Source organism: Zalophus californianus, chromosome 3 (genome assembly GCF_009762305.2).
Source record: "Zalophus californianus isolate mZalCal1 chromosome 3, mZalCal1.pri.v2, whole genome shotgun sequence".
Taxonomy (NCBI): Eukaryota; Metazoa; Chordata; class Mammalia; order Carnivora; family Otariidae; genus Zalophus; species Zalophus californianus.
In genome coordinates this window covers 92,265,958-92,283,590 of record NC_045597.1, presented here as the reverse complement: position 1 = coordinate 92,283,590, position 17,633 = coordinate 92,265,958, and the positions used below count along the sequence as shown (strand labels likewise).

General features: G+C 42.6%; 1 protein-coding gene across 12 annotated transcripts in view; it reads right to left on the bottom strand.

Moving 5' to 3' along the window:
- Positions 1–17,633, bottom strand: part of CLASP1 (cytoplasmic linker associated protein 1) — a 260,558-nt gene that overhangs the window by 224,462 nt on the left and 18,463 nt on the right. For all 12 annotated transcript variants that reach the window (XM_035726556.1, XM_035726557.1, XM_027588558.2 and 9 more), the window contains one exon: positions 4,308–4,787. In XM_035726556.1, the coding sequence (XP_035582449.1) occupies positions 4,308–4,502 (195 nt within the window). In that variant the 5' untranslated portion in view covers positions 4,503–4,787. The remainder of the gene's footprint in view (positions 1–4,307; positions 4,788–17,633) is intronic.

Genomic DNA, 17,633 nt, shown 5'->3' with positions numbered 1-17,633 from the left:
ATCCATAATATATAAAGCATGTCAAATAAAACCTAAAAGGCACCTGAGGCTCTAATGAGAAATCTTATCTATGATTAAAAGGGATGTGGGAGGAGAACAGGGACGCCTGGGTGGCTCAGTCAGTTAAGGGACTACCTTCAGCTCAGGTCATTATCTCAGGGTCCTGGGATCAAGCCCCATGTCAGGCTCCCTGCTCAACGGGAAGCCTGCTTCTCTGTCTCCCTCTGCCTGCCATTCCCCCTGCTTGTGCTCTAGCAAATAAATAAATACATCTTTAAAAAAATAAAAATAGAACAATCCACAAAGACAAAAGGCAAATGGCACATATGACAAGCTGACTTCCATAATACAGAAACGGACTGTACAAATTAACACCAAAACATAGAAAAATGGACAAAGGATATAAGCAGTTGACAGGAAAAAAATACAAGTGGTTAGTAAACAAAAAATGTACATTTCACCCAAAATTAAAGAGAAACAATTAAAAAGATACGCTTTTATACTATCATTTTGGCAAAAATGAAAGACTTTGATAATACCCAGCATCTGAAAATATATAGGGAACCAGCACTCATACATTCATGCATAGAGTAGAGCAACCTTTGTGTAGAACAATTTGGGAGTATATGTCAAAATTAGAAATTGCATAACCTTTGGAGCGCCTGGGTGGCTCAGTCGGTTAAGCAATTACTCATGATGGGCTCAGGTCCTGATCTCAGGGTCCTGGATCAAGCCCCATGTCAGGCTCCCTGCTCAGCACGGAGTCTGCTTCTCCTTCTCCCTCTGCTGCTCCCCCTGCTTGTGCTTTCTCTCTCAAATGAATTTTAAAAATCTTAAAAAGAAAAAAAAAAGGAGGGGGGTCTAAAAGGTAAGTTTTCAGATTTTGGTAAAGCTACCAGGACTACTTGCCCTGCCCAACAGTCTAAGCTCCTGAGTTCACTCATGCAACCAGTATTCATTGAGCACCTTCTATGTTCCAGGCTCCGGGCTCCAGGCATGCAGAGGGCTCGGTGTCACCACACTGAGAGAGCTTATAAAGAAAGGGGGTGCTCAGTACTGTGTAACATTAGAAACATCTGACATAGCCCGGACCGTAAAGCCATCGGTATGAAGCTGTGTAAGATATTAGAGCTTGGAGGCTCTCAAGAGATGCCCTGGTCCAACACCAGCATTGCAGACAGGTGAAGTGACTCGTCCATGATCACATGCAACTCGGTAGTAAACCCTGTCTTCCTGACTTCTCCTTCACACCAAGCTGTCTTCCTTATAAGTTACTTTGAGAAGGGTCAAATCTTAATTTTTCACACTTTTGTGACCCTGAAAACGCTATTCTGAAAAAAACTACCCAATCTTCAAACCTTGAATTCCTCCACGCAGTGTTGTCATGTTCTTCTGGCTTCCCACCCAATTCTGTAGGTCTCTGCTACTGCTCCCACTATATTATACTGTAACCCTTGGCTTGCTGATCAGTGCTCTCCCTCCCCACTCCCCCTGTACTAGGAGCTCCTGGAAGACAGGAACCAGTCTTGATAACCACCGCTAATATCCCAGTGCTTGTTATGCGGCAGACATGGGACAACTTGATACACCGTCTCATTTATTTTTTGTTGTTGTTGTTTAGATATGCACTTTATTTTTCATTTAAATTCAATTAATTAACATATAGTGTATTACTGGTTTCAAAGATAGAGGTCAGTGACTCATCAGTCCTATATCCAGTGCTCATTACATCACGTGCCTTCCTTAATGCCCATAACCCAGTTACTCCATCCCCCCACCTTCCTCCCCTCCAGCAACACTCACTTTGCTTCCTATGATTAAGAGTCTCTTTTGGGTTTGTCTCCCTCTCTGATTTTGTCTTGTTTTATTTTTCTCTCTCTTCCCCTATGCTCCTCTGTTTTGTTTCTTAAATTCCACATATTTGTGAAATCATATAACAATCATCTTTCTCTGATTGACTTACTTCACTTAACGTAACACCCTCTAGTTCTATTCATGTCGTTGCAAATGGCAAGATTTCAATTTTGTTCATGGCTGAGTAGTATTCCATTGTGTGTATATATACCACATCTTCTTTATCCATTCATTTGTCGATGGACACCTGGGCTCTTTCCATAGTTTGGCTATTGTGGACATCACCATTACAAACACCGGGGTGCAGGTGCCCCTTCGGATCACTACATTTGCATCTTTGGGGTAAATCCCTACTAGTGCAATTGCTGGGTTGTAGGGTAGCTCTATTTTCAGCTTCTTGAGGAACCTCCATACTGTTTTCCAGAGTGGCTGTACCAGTTTGCATTCCCACCAACATACACTGTCACATTTAGTACTCATAATAACTCAGTTATCCCAACACTGTAGATGAGGGAACTAAAGCCCGAAGCCAGGAGCGGTTAAGAGAGCTCACACAGTACAGCAGACTCTCTGGGTTACCTATTTAACATCCCTATTACCTCAGTCCCATCCCTAACTTTCTCCTTCAACCCATAATATATAAAGCATGAGCTTTATATATTAACAGAAGTCTGATATTGCTCAAAGGTCTGATGTTGCACAGTTGCACATTATGGTTGGAGTAGAGCTCTTTGTTTCATTATCTGCCCTTACTGGACTGGACGCTTAGGGAGTACTTATTCACTCATGGAACCAGTATTTGTTGAGAGGAGTCTGACAGTATTCAAATATCCCCCCTCCTTCACACAGCCACATGTTTCACTCAATGGAGGCTGGACTCTTCTTGAGATCAGGAGGTCAAGCATGATGGTGGAAAACAGTCATGGACACCAATCTATTTTCCAGTGATGCTGGGGTGGCCATGCAAAGCCATTCTGGCCAATCTGATGTACAAAGGTCTGCCGGGGAGCTTCTGACAAAGGTTTCCCTCCAAGTAAAAGACACAAGCAGACACTCTTCCCTGGACACTGCCTTAGCTACTGCAGACTTCTTAAACTCTGAAAGAAAATCACTCAATCTCCTGATAGCAGTTTGAAGCCAATAAGTCAGTCCTCAGTTACTCTCAGGCAAAAACATCGCAATGTGCACCCAGAGTGGTGGAATTGGGATTCCAACCCAGACGAAGTGACTTTACAGCCCCCAAAAATGGAGCGACCAGACCCTCTACCACCTCCCCTGTCTGTAACATTCCCATCACCCAGCACCAAGGCTGGGCACATAAGCAGCACTTGTCATCTGCAGCTAAATAAATAAATAGATGAATGAAACAAAAATTAAGCTCAGCCTTCAAAGACAGGATAAATTTTATATGCAATTTTAAGTAAAATATCAGGGTCCTAGGTAACAGCCTTAATGAGTATAAAGCCTGCTGACTCTTAGATGAGACCAAGGTTTAATGAATTTGGAAAACAAGAGTCTACGCTAGAGCAAACAAAAAAAATCCTACACGCACCAGTTTCCAAGTCCAAACCAATCTCAGAAGACTGAGCCAATAAAAAAACACAACAGATTCTGTTTCCTTTGAGCCCCTTTCTCAATGTCTATAGCACCTATTAAGTGTCATACAGATGCCCTACTCTTCCATCCCAATCTTGACCCAAAGGGGTCAAGGGGCCACTCCCTTGGCAAACTAAAAGAGAGGGGAAGGGGACAGGTAGAGAGAATGACACCTCTGCAGTACAAGTCCAGTCCAGTTTTTAGTCACGAAAGCTCAATCCTTGAATGGTAAAATGGTCAACCTTCCCAACTCATTTGGGTCTTGGGATCCCTGCCTGCACCCCCTACCCACCAAAGGCACATGCCCACCTCAATCTTTAGAACTTGAAGGATATCCTCCAGGCCATTACATACAAGTCACAGAAGAGTCCTTGGCAACCCATACTATTTCTAGCCAGGTACCTAGGCCAACTTCAAAACAATGACCTGAAGGTAAAATGCTCCACATGCTATCGCCAATTCCATTCCCCACAGGAAATCAGTGAAGACATCTGCTATTCATGAAGGGCCACTCACCAAAGTCTCATGACCCTTTCAGTTCAAGATAGAACATTCACTTTAACTTCAAGGCTGCAAATGATCGTAAACTTTCCAACATAAAGCCTCTCTTTATCTGCTCACTTGGCCTTCTCTCAAAGTACTAAAGCATAAGGATTTTTTGATCCCCAACAAAAATTAAAGAAAACCCTACTTGCTCCAGAATAAAACATCCAAATGCCACAGCCTACGTGAGTGTCTTACTGGAAGCCAAGGAACTGTGCTGACTGCTCCCAAACGAGTCTTTTTTCTAAGGACCAATTCTGACCCACCGAGGCAGCCCAGCCACCTACACCAGTGCCTTCTAAAGCACAGCTTACCTTGTAATTGCTAGAGTTCACCCAAGAGGTAGCAAGCCCATCCACAAGTTTATCTAACATGGTCTGGTCATGTTCAAGGTCAGCAGACTTCTGTTTGTCTGAGAAATAGTCTATAAGTTCTTGGCCAACCTGCAGTCGTTTCCCCACATCCTTCTGCAACACCTGTGCCAGGCAGGACTCCATGCGAGGCTCCATGGTGGAATTCAAATCCAGATCCGGCAGAAGCTAGAGGGCAGTCAGGGTGACACCCTCCCAGTAAATGTACCCAGGAGGTTGCCTCTTTGTTCGCTGAAATCTACTAAGAGCCTGTGTTTCAAAGATGCAATCCGGGGAATGGCAACAATGCACCATGTGTGTCTGAAGAGCAGCTGGTGGGATATTAAAAGTCCAATTTAAATAACTAGTAGAAGATAAAGGAGTGAGTGGCCGAGTGAGGTTCTACTACTGGGTCTGAAATTCTTCATAATTCAGCAGTCCATTCTGAAAAGGGAAAGAGAACGACAAATCAGCACAGATAACGTAACTTCCAAATGTTATGAAACATTAAATCAAAGACAAAGCAATTCGTGCTGCAGAATCATTTATAATCACAAGTGGAGTGAGAAGCATGAATGCTTGGCAACCAGATCTGAAAAACATAATTATTATTTTTACCAGGAAGAACATGGAAGCCCAAAGCAAAGAGCCAATGAGCTATATAGTTGGTAGGTTGATGTTTTTCACAACTTTCCAGCTTGTAAATGAGCCAGTCAGGAAAGCAATCTTCCGCTTCAGCTAGCATATTTATTTGTAGCTTAAATTTTGCTTCCCACCGAAAACTTAACACCACTCTGTGTGTGAATCACTGGAGGTACTGTAGCTTATTGCCTTACTCTGAGTTTTCTAAAAAAAAAAAAAAAAACAAAAAAAACCCAGTGCTGGAAATGGGGCAGGCTCCATAGAAACACCATTGACCAAAGTGGCCGGCCTGGTAACATAGACCAGAGACAGCACCTCCATCAAACCTCTTGCTCAGTAGCTTGACAACAGAATGAACGGTGATCCCTGCCTCCTCCTTCTCCCTCCAACAAAGAAGACGGGGTGATGAGAGGGAGAAATGGGAACAGGCCCACACGCTGATCGCTCATGGACAGTATTCTCAGCTGACAACAGCACCATTTGGACCTGGTATTATGTTATATATAAAATCAGGAGATCTCAAGATCATGTTACGGGAAAGTTATACCAAAATTGTTTTCATTAGACAAACTCAGTAAGCTGAACAGTTAATCTACGGCTGCTGGAGCAATTATACACATCTATTTCTAACTTCAATTTCTTGTCTTGATTCTTTTCATTCTAACCTAAGAAGACTCACAGAAACCCTGTCTTCAAGATGCAGCTCCCTGACTCTGTACTAAATAGAACTGTTCCTCACAGCAACAGTCAATCCCAACTCTCAGGGGTTCTAGCAGGTAAATATGAACTTGTACATCAAGTAAAATTACAAGTCTGTGCAGAGGAATTCTTCCCCTTTCTAACATCACCTCATCCATCCCTACCCTCAGGATAAAGAGCACAGTGCACTTCCTGAGTTCCAGAATCAGAGACTTCTGACACCAACAGGAATAATTTAAGTCGAGTCATTCAATGAGGAAGATCTCCTTCAAAAGACTCGGACACACGATTATCCATCTGAGGGTAGGGACTGCGGGCAGGACAGCATTCGAGAAGACCCACTATCTCACATGGCAGAGGAGATAGCTGCTTTCCAGTCACTTCCATATCCTGGAGCTGGTCCCTCCTTCATAAGAAGGATCTTCAAGTACATAAAAGCAGCTATTACCCTTCATTCCAATTTTTAGTCCGAACAAAATATCCCCAGTTCCTTAATCAGCTCCTATGTTGGTCTAAAGAAGGCATCAGTGATACAGGAAAACTGGAGAAACTAAAAGAACCTTTTCTTTCTTGGCCCAATATTAGCCCAAGAAGCAAATCAAACAAGGGTGGGTTCGTGGTGGATTAAAAATGACCACAAATTCTTGGTTTCTTTTCCCCCACCAAGGTGGGGCCTTAGTCCCCTCCCACAGTGACCCAAGGTTGGCCCTGTGACCTGCTTTGGCCAGTGGCAAGTCAGCAACTGCAAAAGAAAGCAGAGATTTGATAGGCAAGCACTGCGGCTCACCCTCTTAGAATGCCACCCTGGGCCTGCCATGCGGTGAGGAAGCTTCTGGAACTGGAGAGGCCATGTGGAAGAGAACCAACACGCCCCAACCAGCAGCCAGAAGCACTGCTGGACTTGTGAGTGAGTCCACTGGGGACCACTTAGCCCTTTCAGTCATCATCTGACTGCAGCTACACAAATAAGTCTAAGGAGACAAGCAAAAAAAAACTACCCAGCCAAACCACAGAATTATGAGAAATAATATTTCATTGTTGTTTTACTCCACTAAGTCCGCAGTAGTTTGTTATACACCAACAGATAACAGATGTACTCCGCCTTCCCCTAAACATCTTTCATTCTCATTGAAAAGAATCTCCCATCCTTTATTCCTTCAAGGGGCCTAAAATCAACAGACGTTAACCAATAATAATCATCATACAGTTTTTAAGCATCTACTTGAGGTGTCAAGTTCCATTCTAGATTATTTATATACATTATCTTTAATTCTCCAACCAACTGTATAAAGTAGGTATTGAAATCCCTATTTTACAGATAAAGAAACTGAGGTAAGTAATTTTCCAAGGCCACATGGCCAGTTAGTTTCCTTTCCCCACCTTCAAACACTTGTGATTGTAAGTCTGGCCCAAGGTGCCTGGGTGGCTCAGTCGTTAAGCATCTGCCTTTGGCTCAGGTCATGATCCCAGGGTCCTGGGATGGAGTGCAGCATCGGGCTCCCTGCTCAGGGGGGAATCTGCTTCTCCCTCCCCCACTCCTCCTGCTTGTGTTCCCTCTCTTTCTCTGTGTCTCTCTCTGTCAAATAAATAAATAAAATCTTCAAAAAAAAAAAAAAGTCTGGCCTAGTTCTGCTCTCACTCAGGGAAAGGAGGTCAGACTTCATGCTCAGGTAGGAAGCAACAGGCAAGAGAACAAAGTCTCCATTGCTAGGAGAGGAATGATCCCATTCATTCAAGTTTCTATGGTAATTTTTAAAATATGTATTATATAAAAAAGCTCCCCTTTGATTAGAATTGTCTAAAATTTCTAACAAATAGGGCGCCTGGGTGGCTCAGTTGGTTAAGTGGCTGCCTTCGGCTCATGTCATGATCCTGGAGTCCCGGGATCGAGTCCCACATCGGGCTCCCTGCTCGGCGGGGAGTCTGCTTCTCCCTCTGACCCTCTTCCCTCTCGTGCTCTCTATCTCTCATTCTCTCTCTCAAATAAATAAATAAAATCTTTAAAAAAAATAAATAAATAAAATAAAATAAAATAAAATTTCTAACAAAAGTATATGTTTCTTGAAGGTAACTATGCAATAAAGGCTTAACATACTCAAAAGTAGGTCACAAATTCCTATGTACAAAACCCACAGAATGAAAGACACTGGAAGCCGCTAGGCATTAAGCAGACTGGGTTCTCTCTTTTCTCCTTTTCTCCCTAAATTTAAAAAAAGAGGGACGCCTGGGTGGCTCAGTCGGTTAAGCGGCTGCCTTTGGCCCAGGTCATGATCCCAGGGTCCTGGGATCAAGTCCTGAGTTGGGCTCCCTGCTCAGCAGGGAGCCTGCTTCTCCCTCTCTCTCCCTCTGCTTGTGCTCTGTCAAATAAATAAAATCTTAAAAAAAAATTAAAAAAAAAAAAGTAACTGATAATACTTTTTTTTTTTAATTTTACTTATTTATTTGACAGAGGCAGAGAGCACAAGCAGGGGGAGCTGCAGCAGAGAGGGAGAAGCAGGCTCTCCACTGAACAGGGAGCCTGATGCGGGGCTGAGTCCCAGGACCCGATCACGACCTGAGCCTAAGGCAGATGCTTAACCGACTGAGCCACCCAGGTGCCCCTGATAATCCTCTCTTATATTTATTTTTACTAAACTGGATTTTTAGGGTACCTTTTTCTGATGCTCTTGAGCATTTGCTCCATCTCCGCTTTCAAAGGCCTTCAGGGAGTATCAATCACATGGTCCCAGTGCACGAGGTACAAAAGTGCAGAATCTCCCTCCCACTCCTGCCCCCAAGTCGCCTTGTTTCCTGCCTAAAAGCAAATAATGTCCCTAGTTTCCTGTGGTATTTTTAGCGATCCAGGTAAATAAAAATGTGTCCTTCTCCCTGTACCCCCCCCCAGGAATGTTCTAAGCCAACAAAAATACAAGCAAAATTTCATATAGCAACAGAATTATAAAAATGTCATACTAAAAATGCAGAAAACAGAATACAAACAAGAGGAGGAGGTAAAAATCTCTTCCTTCCACCCACATCCTGTCTAGGCTCTCTACCAGGGAAGAGGGCAACAAGGAAACAGGTCTAAAGTTAACCTGGAACCTAAGGTCCCAGACATTACCTGTGGCTGGACCAAATGAAAACCAGGTCTGTTATGTGTAAGGCATTACTGGAAGGCACTGGGACACAAGTGTAAACAGGACTCAGCCCTTACCCAGAGAGAGTTTACAAAACCAGCACAGCACCTATTCACATCAGTTCTGAAATCATCATTCAGGAGAGTGGCATCACACAGGTGACTACCTGACAGCAGTACTAACGTTAGAAATTACTCAGGGGGCGCCTGGGGGGCTCAGCTGGTTAAGCAGCCGACTCTTGATTTCAGCTCAGGTCATGATCTCAGGGTGGTGAGACTGAGCCCCACGTCAGGCTCGAAGCTCAGTGGGGGAGTCGGCTTGAGATTCTCTATCTCCCTCTCCGCCTCCCCTTCCCTCCCTCTCTAAAGAAAAAAATAAATTACTCAGAATGTGGGACTGAATAAATCACAGGGATGAAAGCTACAGCATACGGAATACAATCAACGGCATCGTATGTAGAGATGGTAGCTACACTTGTGAGCACCGCATAATGTAGACTTGGGGAATCACTATGCTCTACACCTGAAACTAATGCGACACTGTGTGTCAACTCTACTTCAATAAAAAGAAAAAACAATTACTCAGAATGTAACACTATTTCTAAGTTTTAAAAAAAGTTCTACTTGCACACATTTTCCAAAATAAGAGAAATGTAAAAATGATATAAAAGGAAAGGTAGGTACCTTAGAATAGCCAGTTACCTTTCCTCCTCTTAATTTATCAGGCTAAGTGTTCTTTAGTAAGATCTCACCACGAAAGCCATGGAGCCCACTAGATGTTATTGTATCAGGCCCTGGAAAAGGGACACATTCAGGGTATTTCTGAAAAAATGCCCCAGCTCCTCTAAAACTCCTCCCCAACTGCAAAGGGCCCTTCCATTTCCCAACATCACCACTGTTCTCTGCCCCCAGTACAGCAGTTAGGGGGCAAGCCCCCCAACCTTTTCCTGCCACATCATCTTGGTCTATACCTATGAGGGAAAAACAATAAGAGATCAAGACAATGGTCCTTCGGTCATTCTCCCTTACAGTACCCAGGAAAGGAGAAATTAACAGAGCAATGTTTACAAGAACAATAGCCCTACTCCTGCTAGGGACCAACAGGAAGAAGTTAAAAAATATCAGCTTCAACAAGAATGAAGAAACACGCAATCAGAGAGCCTGAGGTAATGAAAAGAACAACACAGTTAAGAATTCCAGCCTCCAGTCTTGACTCTGCCATTTCCTGAGTGGCACTGGGGAGAATATTCGCTCTACATTCATTATATAAGATGACGAATGGAAAGGGTTTGCACAGGACATTTTTAAAAATTAGCTCCTGGGGCGCCTGGGTGGCTCAGTCAGTTAAGCAGCTGCCTTCGGCTCAGGTCATGATCTCAGGGTCCTGGGATTGAGCCCCATGTTGGGCTCCCTGCTCAGCGGGGAGCCTGCTTCTCCCTCTCCCTCTGCTGCCCCCACTTGTGCTCTCAAATAAGTATATAAAATCTTTTTTAAAAATTAGCTCCTATCTCTAACCCCTTAATTACCATAATTATTGTGTGGCACTTAGGTACCCAACTTAGAGGTGTATTGACAATGGAGGATGGGGGGAGGGTGGGAGAGAACAGAACCAACGATAAACTCTGCTCTGTAGACTTCTCCATAAGAGAAGTTACACGTAGGACCATTTTTACCTAGTAGTTCCAAATAAGTTAATATTTCTCATAAGTCTGTGGGTTGGCTGGGCCCAGCTAGGTTCTTTCTACAAATCTCGCCTGGGATCATTCATGCCACTGTTGTCACCTGCAGGCTTTACTTGGGTTCAAGAGTCCACAATGGCATCACTCACATGTCTGACACACTGATGCCGGCTGTTGGCTGGACCTCTTGCCACATAACCGTTCAGTAACCTAGCCCACAGCTCTATACAGAGCACTGCAAGGTAGCAAAGGCGGAAGGTACCAGGCCTCTCGAGGCCTAGAATCCAGAACTTGCAAATCACTTCTGCTACATTCTGCGGTCAAAGCAAGTCACTAGGCCAGCCCAGATTAAGTGTGAGAAAATGGATTCTACCAATTAATAGGAGGGCTGCAAACTGTTGTGGTCATGTTTTTCAATCTAACTAACATATATACTTTCAATGGATATTTGCAGAATGAATAAATGGATAAACAGATGAATGAGTACATTTGTATTCTGGTTATCCATTACCAGTTAATCTCAGTTACTTTTACTGACTCATCACATATCACATCTCACTACAGAAAATACAACAGAAATAACTATAATCTATAACTTGACTTGAAAATGCTTCCAACTTACTTGGAGAGAATAAAATGCACAAAAAGCTTGTCAATGTAATAATTCAATACAAACATAGGGTGCACATTAGATTTCACAGGTGGAATGTTGCACCCGTCAAGTAAGGGGTATATAAGTACTGTGGCAATTCAGAGAAGGGATGGATCGAGAAGGCCTGGAACGACCAAGTTAAAACTACATATGCCCATCAGGTAATAGGGTGCACTTAATAGGGGAAATGATAAAACTTAATGGGGGGGGAAGCATAAGCAAATGAGGGAGGAAGACACTTGTAAATGGTTGAGGGAAGAAGCGTGCTGAGACCGTGAAATACCCGTGACATAGGTGGGCATCATTACTCTCATTTCAAAGATAAAGAAATGAAACTCAGAAAGGCTCAAAACAACAAAAAAATTGCCCAGAGTTTTAAAGCTAGTAAGGTCAGGCAGTAATTGATAACCAGAGCTGCGTAGTCTTACGGCTTGTATTCTTAACACTATACTACAACACTCTACTACCACGTTGAAAAGCCAAAGTACAGGCACTTACTTAATATCGAAACACAAAAACGGTAAATTTTTGCTATAGCAAAAATTGCTGTTTGCTATAGCATGTGGGGCATAAGAAGCAGAGGATTAGGAAACAAGAAATCAAATCACAAGTACTTGGGAAGATTTAATAAAATAATATTCCATTTTATAGTACTAAGAAGGACAATTTAAACTAGCAGCACAACAAAGTGAATAACAAATCAAAAATCTCCATGGAAAATATGTAGAAAACAGTCATAATACTTTATTTTTTTTTTTTTAAAGATTTTATTTATTTGACAGAGAGAGACAGTGAGAGAGGGAACACAAGCAGGGGGAGTGGGAGAGGGAGAAGCAGGCTCTCTGCTGAGCAGGGAGCCCGATGCGGGGCTCGATCCCAGGACCCTGGGATCATGACCTGAGCCGAAGGCAGACGCTTAACAACTGAGCCACCCAGGCACTGCAGTCATAATACTTTAAAGGCCAACTCTGGAAGCCAGAAATTAACAGAATTTACTCACATTAAGTCAAAAGCGGTGTGTTTGTCGGTAAGACAACCTTTTTTGCACTGTAATGATTTCTATAATATGGTCTGAAATTTTACAAAGACACTCTGCCTTGCCCTGCCAGCAACAAATCTCTGTTCTCACTCTTCCTTCTCTTCCCCCTCAGCCCACCCACTTCTGAGCCCACACATTCACTCCGTGAACATTTACTCTGGGCCTGTGACATGACTGGCGTGTACTATGCTAATGGCCGGAAATCACAGAATGTAAGGCTTGGCCCAGGCTCTCGAGGAGGAGCCCACTGTCCAGAAGAAGGAAGAGACAGAAATGCAAATAGCTGCAATAGTATCTGGAGGAGTGCTAAGCAGGATGTTTGTAGAAGGTGCTGCAGGTGGCAGAGAAAGGAGACAAAAGGCTGCCTGAGGAAATCCAAGTGGGAATTTCAGGACCGGGGCAGGGCAGCTCACACTGAGCAGATACAACACTCACTCTCCCAGCCAGCCCCTGTTTTCATTTGTCAGCCAGTGGTCACTGGCTAGCTCGAGGCAGACTGGGCCTCCAGCCTCCCTGTCTCCCTCCTTCCCTGCCTCAGCATCCTTCAATGGCCTCTCTCTTCAGCCACCTTGACCTCTAACCTTCCGGGTGTCTGCTCTCAGATATTAGCAAGCCCTCCTTGTCTCTCAGCTCCCTGTCATGTTCTGCAATCCGTATTTGCAACCACAACTGCCCATCCTTCCAGCTCCTATGCTCAAGCACATGGCCCCAGCCTCCTCAATTCCATAGAACGCCTTCCCAATTCAACCTTCCTTTTAGTCTGGATTCAATTCCACAGGGGTGTTAAGAGCTTGAAACTACCCTCAACTTTCTCTCCCTCTGGGATAGCTGCCTAATAAGTCCAAACCTTGGAAGAACCTGACACACAATCAGGTGCATTCTCGTGCCTTCATCATGCTGAAGGAACACACACACCCGTCCAACCGGTTTCATTTTACACTGACAGTCTCAAACTTCACGAAGTATCCCAAGCCAGCACCTCAATTCAGGTTCTCTAGTGAGTTTGCTCTGCCCTTCTCTCCAAAATGACTTTCCCATATTCTCCCCAAGGGCCCATGTACCTTGCCCTGCAGCCTGCACCCTTCTCCCTCCCAGGACATCAGCTGCACTGATGCACTTCCTGCTCACCCCGAAGCCCCTCCGATCGGGCTTCACCTGCCACCGCTCCCCTGGAGCTGCTCATCAGGATCACAGATGACTTCCATGCTGGCAAATCCAAGCAATACTTTTCTGTACTTTGCTAACTCCAACTCTCCGCAGTATTCCAAAGCTGGCCACTCCATCCTTCCTGAAAAACTTCCCACTTTGTGAAAACAAATGATCATGCCTTCCTACTACTTTTCTGGCTGCACCTACTTGAGTTTCTCTAACCATCTCTGCTCTGCTTCCAGAGCTGTTGAGGGGCTCAGAACGATGCCTCTCATCTTCTGATCTTGCTCACTCCAAAACACTCAGCATCCATTGCCATGAATTTAAAAACTGCCTTTAAACTGATGACTTCCAAATTGTTCTCTCCAGGGTATCTCTGAACTCATAGCCCACACTGGCCTCACTCTTGCTCTTCCTTCTGCCTTAAATACTGTCCATATGCCTACAGTAGCCTGGCTGCGGGCCTCAGGGCTTCAGCTTAAAAGTCGCCTCCTCAACAAGTCCTTCAAAGACCACTCACAGGAGGGCCCCTGTCACTGCACCCTATTCCCTTCCTTCGAAACACAAGTTATAATTCTATCGCATGTTTGTTTACCTATTTGCTGTTTTCCTACAGGGCTGTCAGCCTTACGAAGGTGGGGGTCTTGTTCATTATGTTCACCTAATGCCTGTAACTATGCCTGTTACACACACGGCACTTGAGAACTATTTGTTAAAAGAATGAAGTTTGTTTGAGCTGAAAATCAAAAGTCACTGGCAATCATTAATTGAGTTCATTTTCTTCTTGGGGAGTAGGAGTAATTGGAGGGTAGGAAGAATGTAAAAAGCATTCCAGGTAAAAGGAATGTGCAAATACATACAAAGCACAAACGCAAGAGACTGTCAAGAGGAAAACCAGCAATTTGGAAAGGCCAGTGCACCGGTCCCCAACCTGTAAACACTAACCCCACCTCTGAAATGAGGGTGTTCAGTTATTACAAGAATGTCTGAGCATTCTTCCATACACACACCAAACGTTACCCATGAACCGAGTAAGTCTTCATAGCCACAATTTTTCAAACTCAGGTACAAGCAGTTATGAATTTTTAAAGGCAAAGATAATGAAATTCTTTTAGTTTGATCATTTTTCTCAATTAACAAATACTAAAAATTCCACTTCTGTAGAGCTCTGTGACGCTGGACACTAAAAAGAGTTCTTAGCCTCAAAAAGTGTGGAAATAACCAGTTAGGCACAGAGCAGAAAGACTGGCACAGACAATGCCCAACAATCATTTCCTTAGCCCCAAAGTCAGCAGGCCTTCACTCAGGGAGCTCTATACAAATCATCTATGAACAGCAGAATCAGGAGACTGTGGGTGTGCATACAATTACTTTCCTGGGAAAGATCATTAAAATCTGGAATTATTCAAGTGATCAAAAGACCGTAAGATTCTGCGGTGGAGGGAAAAATTAGAGTTAATCTATCTATCTATCTAAATCACTCACCCCAGCATGAATAATAATTAACTACAGCGACGTCAGGACAAAAAACAGCCATAACATATAATGCAAATGCCCAAAAAGGAATAAAAGAAGGTTCACCATATTCCATTGAAAGGGCAGGCCATACGAATAGGAAAAAAAAAAAAATCATGAACACTGCTTAACTTCTGGTGGTAAGATTATAGATTGTTCATTGCACTTTTCTGTATTTTCTAAATATTTTCTATAACGAATATGTTACTTTCATAATTACCAATAGTAAAGTACTATTCAAAAATCAGGCACTGCCATCTCATAATGGAGGAAAATCTCCCTTTCAATATTAAGGTGGGTATATAATGGAATATAATGTACAACTGTCAATGAAATGTCAAACAAGAAGAAAGTCTGAAATTCATAAGAAGATGAAAGTAGTGTACCAATTACTTCCACAAAGTATGTGATGGTGAAAACCAATACGCTGGTGAAGAAAAATGCCAAAACAAAAATAAAAACAAAAGAACCCAACAGCTCCACATTACTGTACATATACTGTAAGAAAATAATAGAAGATACTACATCAGCACCAGATAACTTCTTGGTAACAGTTAATACTTACCTTCACTAGTATTTTAATGAAGTAATTTTTTTAATATTTTGGATTAAAATATTTAAGTACTAAAATATCAAAAATATTTAAAATAAAATACTGTTTTGTCTGTGAATTGTAAAAGTAAGTGATAGCTTTAATTTTGTTTTTGCTTCTCCTGGGGCAGGTTTAAAATAATAAAAATTGTTTCTACTTTTATTCTGCTCCTCAGAACTTCCTCAAAGATACAGCAAGATGGATATGCATTGAGAATTATCAAAATTCGGGGGTAAGTGCATGAGGGTTGTTAAACGATTCTCTTTACTTCTGTTATGTGTTTAAAATTGTCCATCTTTTTTAACTTTCATTTTATTTTTTTTAAAGATTTTATTTATTTATTTGAGAGACAGAGCACAAGTAGGGAGAGGAACAGAGAGAGAGGGACAAGCAGACTCCCCAGTGAGTGGGGAGCCCAACGTGGGGGGCTCGACCCCAGGACCCCGAGATCATGACCCCAGCCGACATCAGATGCTTAATCAACTGAGCCACTCAGGTGCCCTGTCCATAATTTTTTTTTTAAGATGTATTTATTTTAGAGAGACAGAGAGAGTGTGTGCATGGGTGGGAGGGGAAGAGGGAGAGGGAGAGGGGAAGTAGACTCTGTGCTGAGCCCGAAGCAGGCTTGATCTCATGACCCTGAGATCATGACCTGGGCCAAAACCAAGAGTTGGAAGCTTAACCGACTGAGCCACCCAGGCGCCCCTGTCCATAATTTTCTTTTTTTAGGTAGTGTAAAGCTTAAGTCTACTTGGTGGAAAAAATATGAAATGCCTGTAATAAAACTGTTCATTAACTAAACAAATTAGGATGTGAAATTATATTAAATTATACACACACACACACACACACACACAGTAAGATAAAGCCTACATGTGGAAAGAATTATAGAAAAAAAATAGAGTATATAAAGTATTGAAGTGTGGCCCCTGGGGGCGCCTGGGTGGCTCAGTTGGTTGAGCAGCTGCCTTTGGCTTGGGTCATGATCCCAGGGTCCTGGGATCCTTGCTCAGTGGGGAGCCTGCTTCTCCCTCTGCCTGCCACTCCCCTGCTTGGACTGTCTCTCTCTGTGTCAAATAAATAAAATCTTTTAATAAATAAATAAATAAATAAAGTGTGGCCTCTGAGTAATAGGTTTGTGAGTTTCTGCCCTACTTCTTAAAAATTTCTTCTACTTTTATTTTTTGAAAAAGAAGAGATAAAGCTTTTAAAAGTCTCAAAACAGAAGAGCAGTTATTTAATAACACCCAATTTTATTCATGCAAAAACTATAAGACCAAAACTAACTGAAAACATCTCACTATTCACTGCTGACTCTTCTTCTCCGAATGCAAAATATTTAACATATACACAAGACTGCTGTGAGCATTAGCATACCAAAGTGTTACCTCATCAACACAGTTACCCCGGGGAGGAGAGAGAGAATCATTAATATAGATTGCAGCTTCCCAAGGAAGGATCTTACATGGAGACAAGAGACCTCAGTAGAGAACCAGCTTATTGGGGAGAGGAGCCTCGTTAGAAACAGAATGAGACTGATGAATTGGCTCATCTAGAAAGAGGGGATGTAAATTTCTACTCAATCTAGCAATACTTGACTTCTGTAGTATTTTTCAGAGCTTCATTATCCTTTCACAGTCCTGGTCAAACAGTATCTCTTTTTTACTTGTTTACTATACTAATGAAAAACAGATCACTAAACCTAAACTTCTTACATGATTTTTTTAGTAACAGCTTTACCAAGATACAATTCACATACCATTAAGTTCACCCTCTTACAGTGGGTGTAATTCAACAGTTTTTATTATATTCCCAAGATTGTGCATCTGTCACCACTGTTAAAGAACATTTTTATTACCTCAAATATAAAACCTCCTATCCTTTAGCAGTCACTCCCCAAACCCCTCCCCTAAGGCCATGAAAACCAATCTACTTTCTGACCAAATGAATTTGCCTATTCTGGATATTCCATGTTAAGTAAAGTCATAAAATATGTGGCCTTTTTTGTCTGGCTTCTTTCACTCAGCATACTATTTTCAAGGCTTACCCATGTTATAGCATGTATCAATACTTCATTCCTTTTTACGGATGAATAATACTCCATCGTAAAGATATACCATATTTGTTCATTAACTTACCTGTTGATGGATATTTGGATTGTTCTACTTTTTGGCTATAATAAATAATGGTACTACGAACATTCCTGAA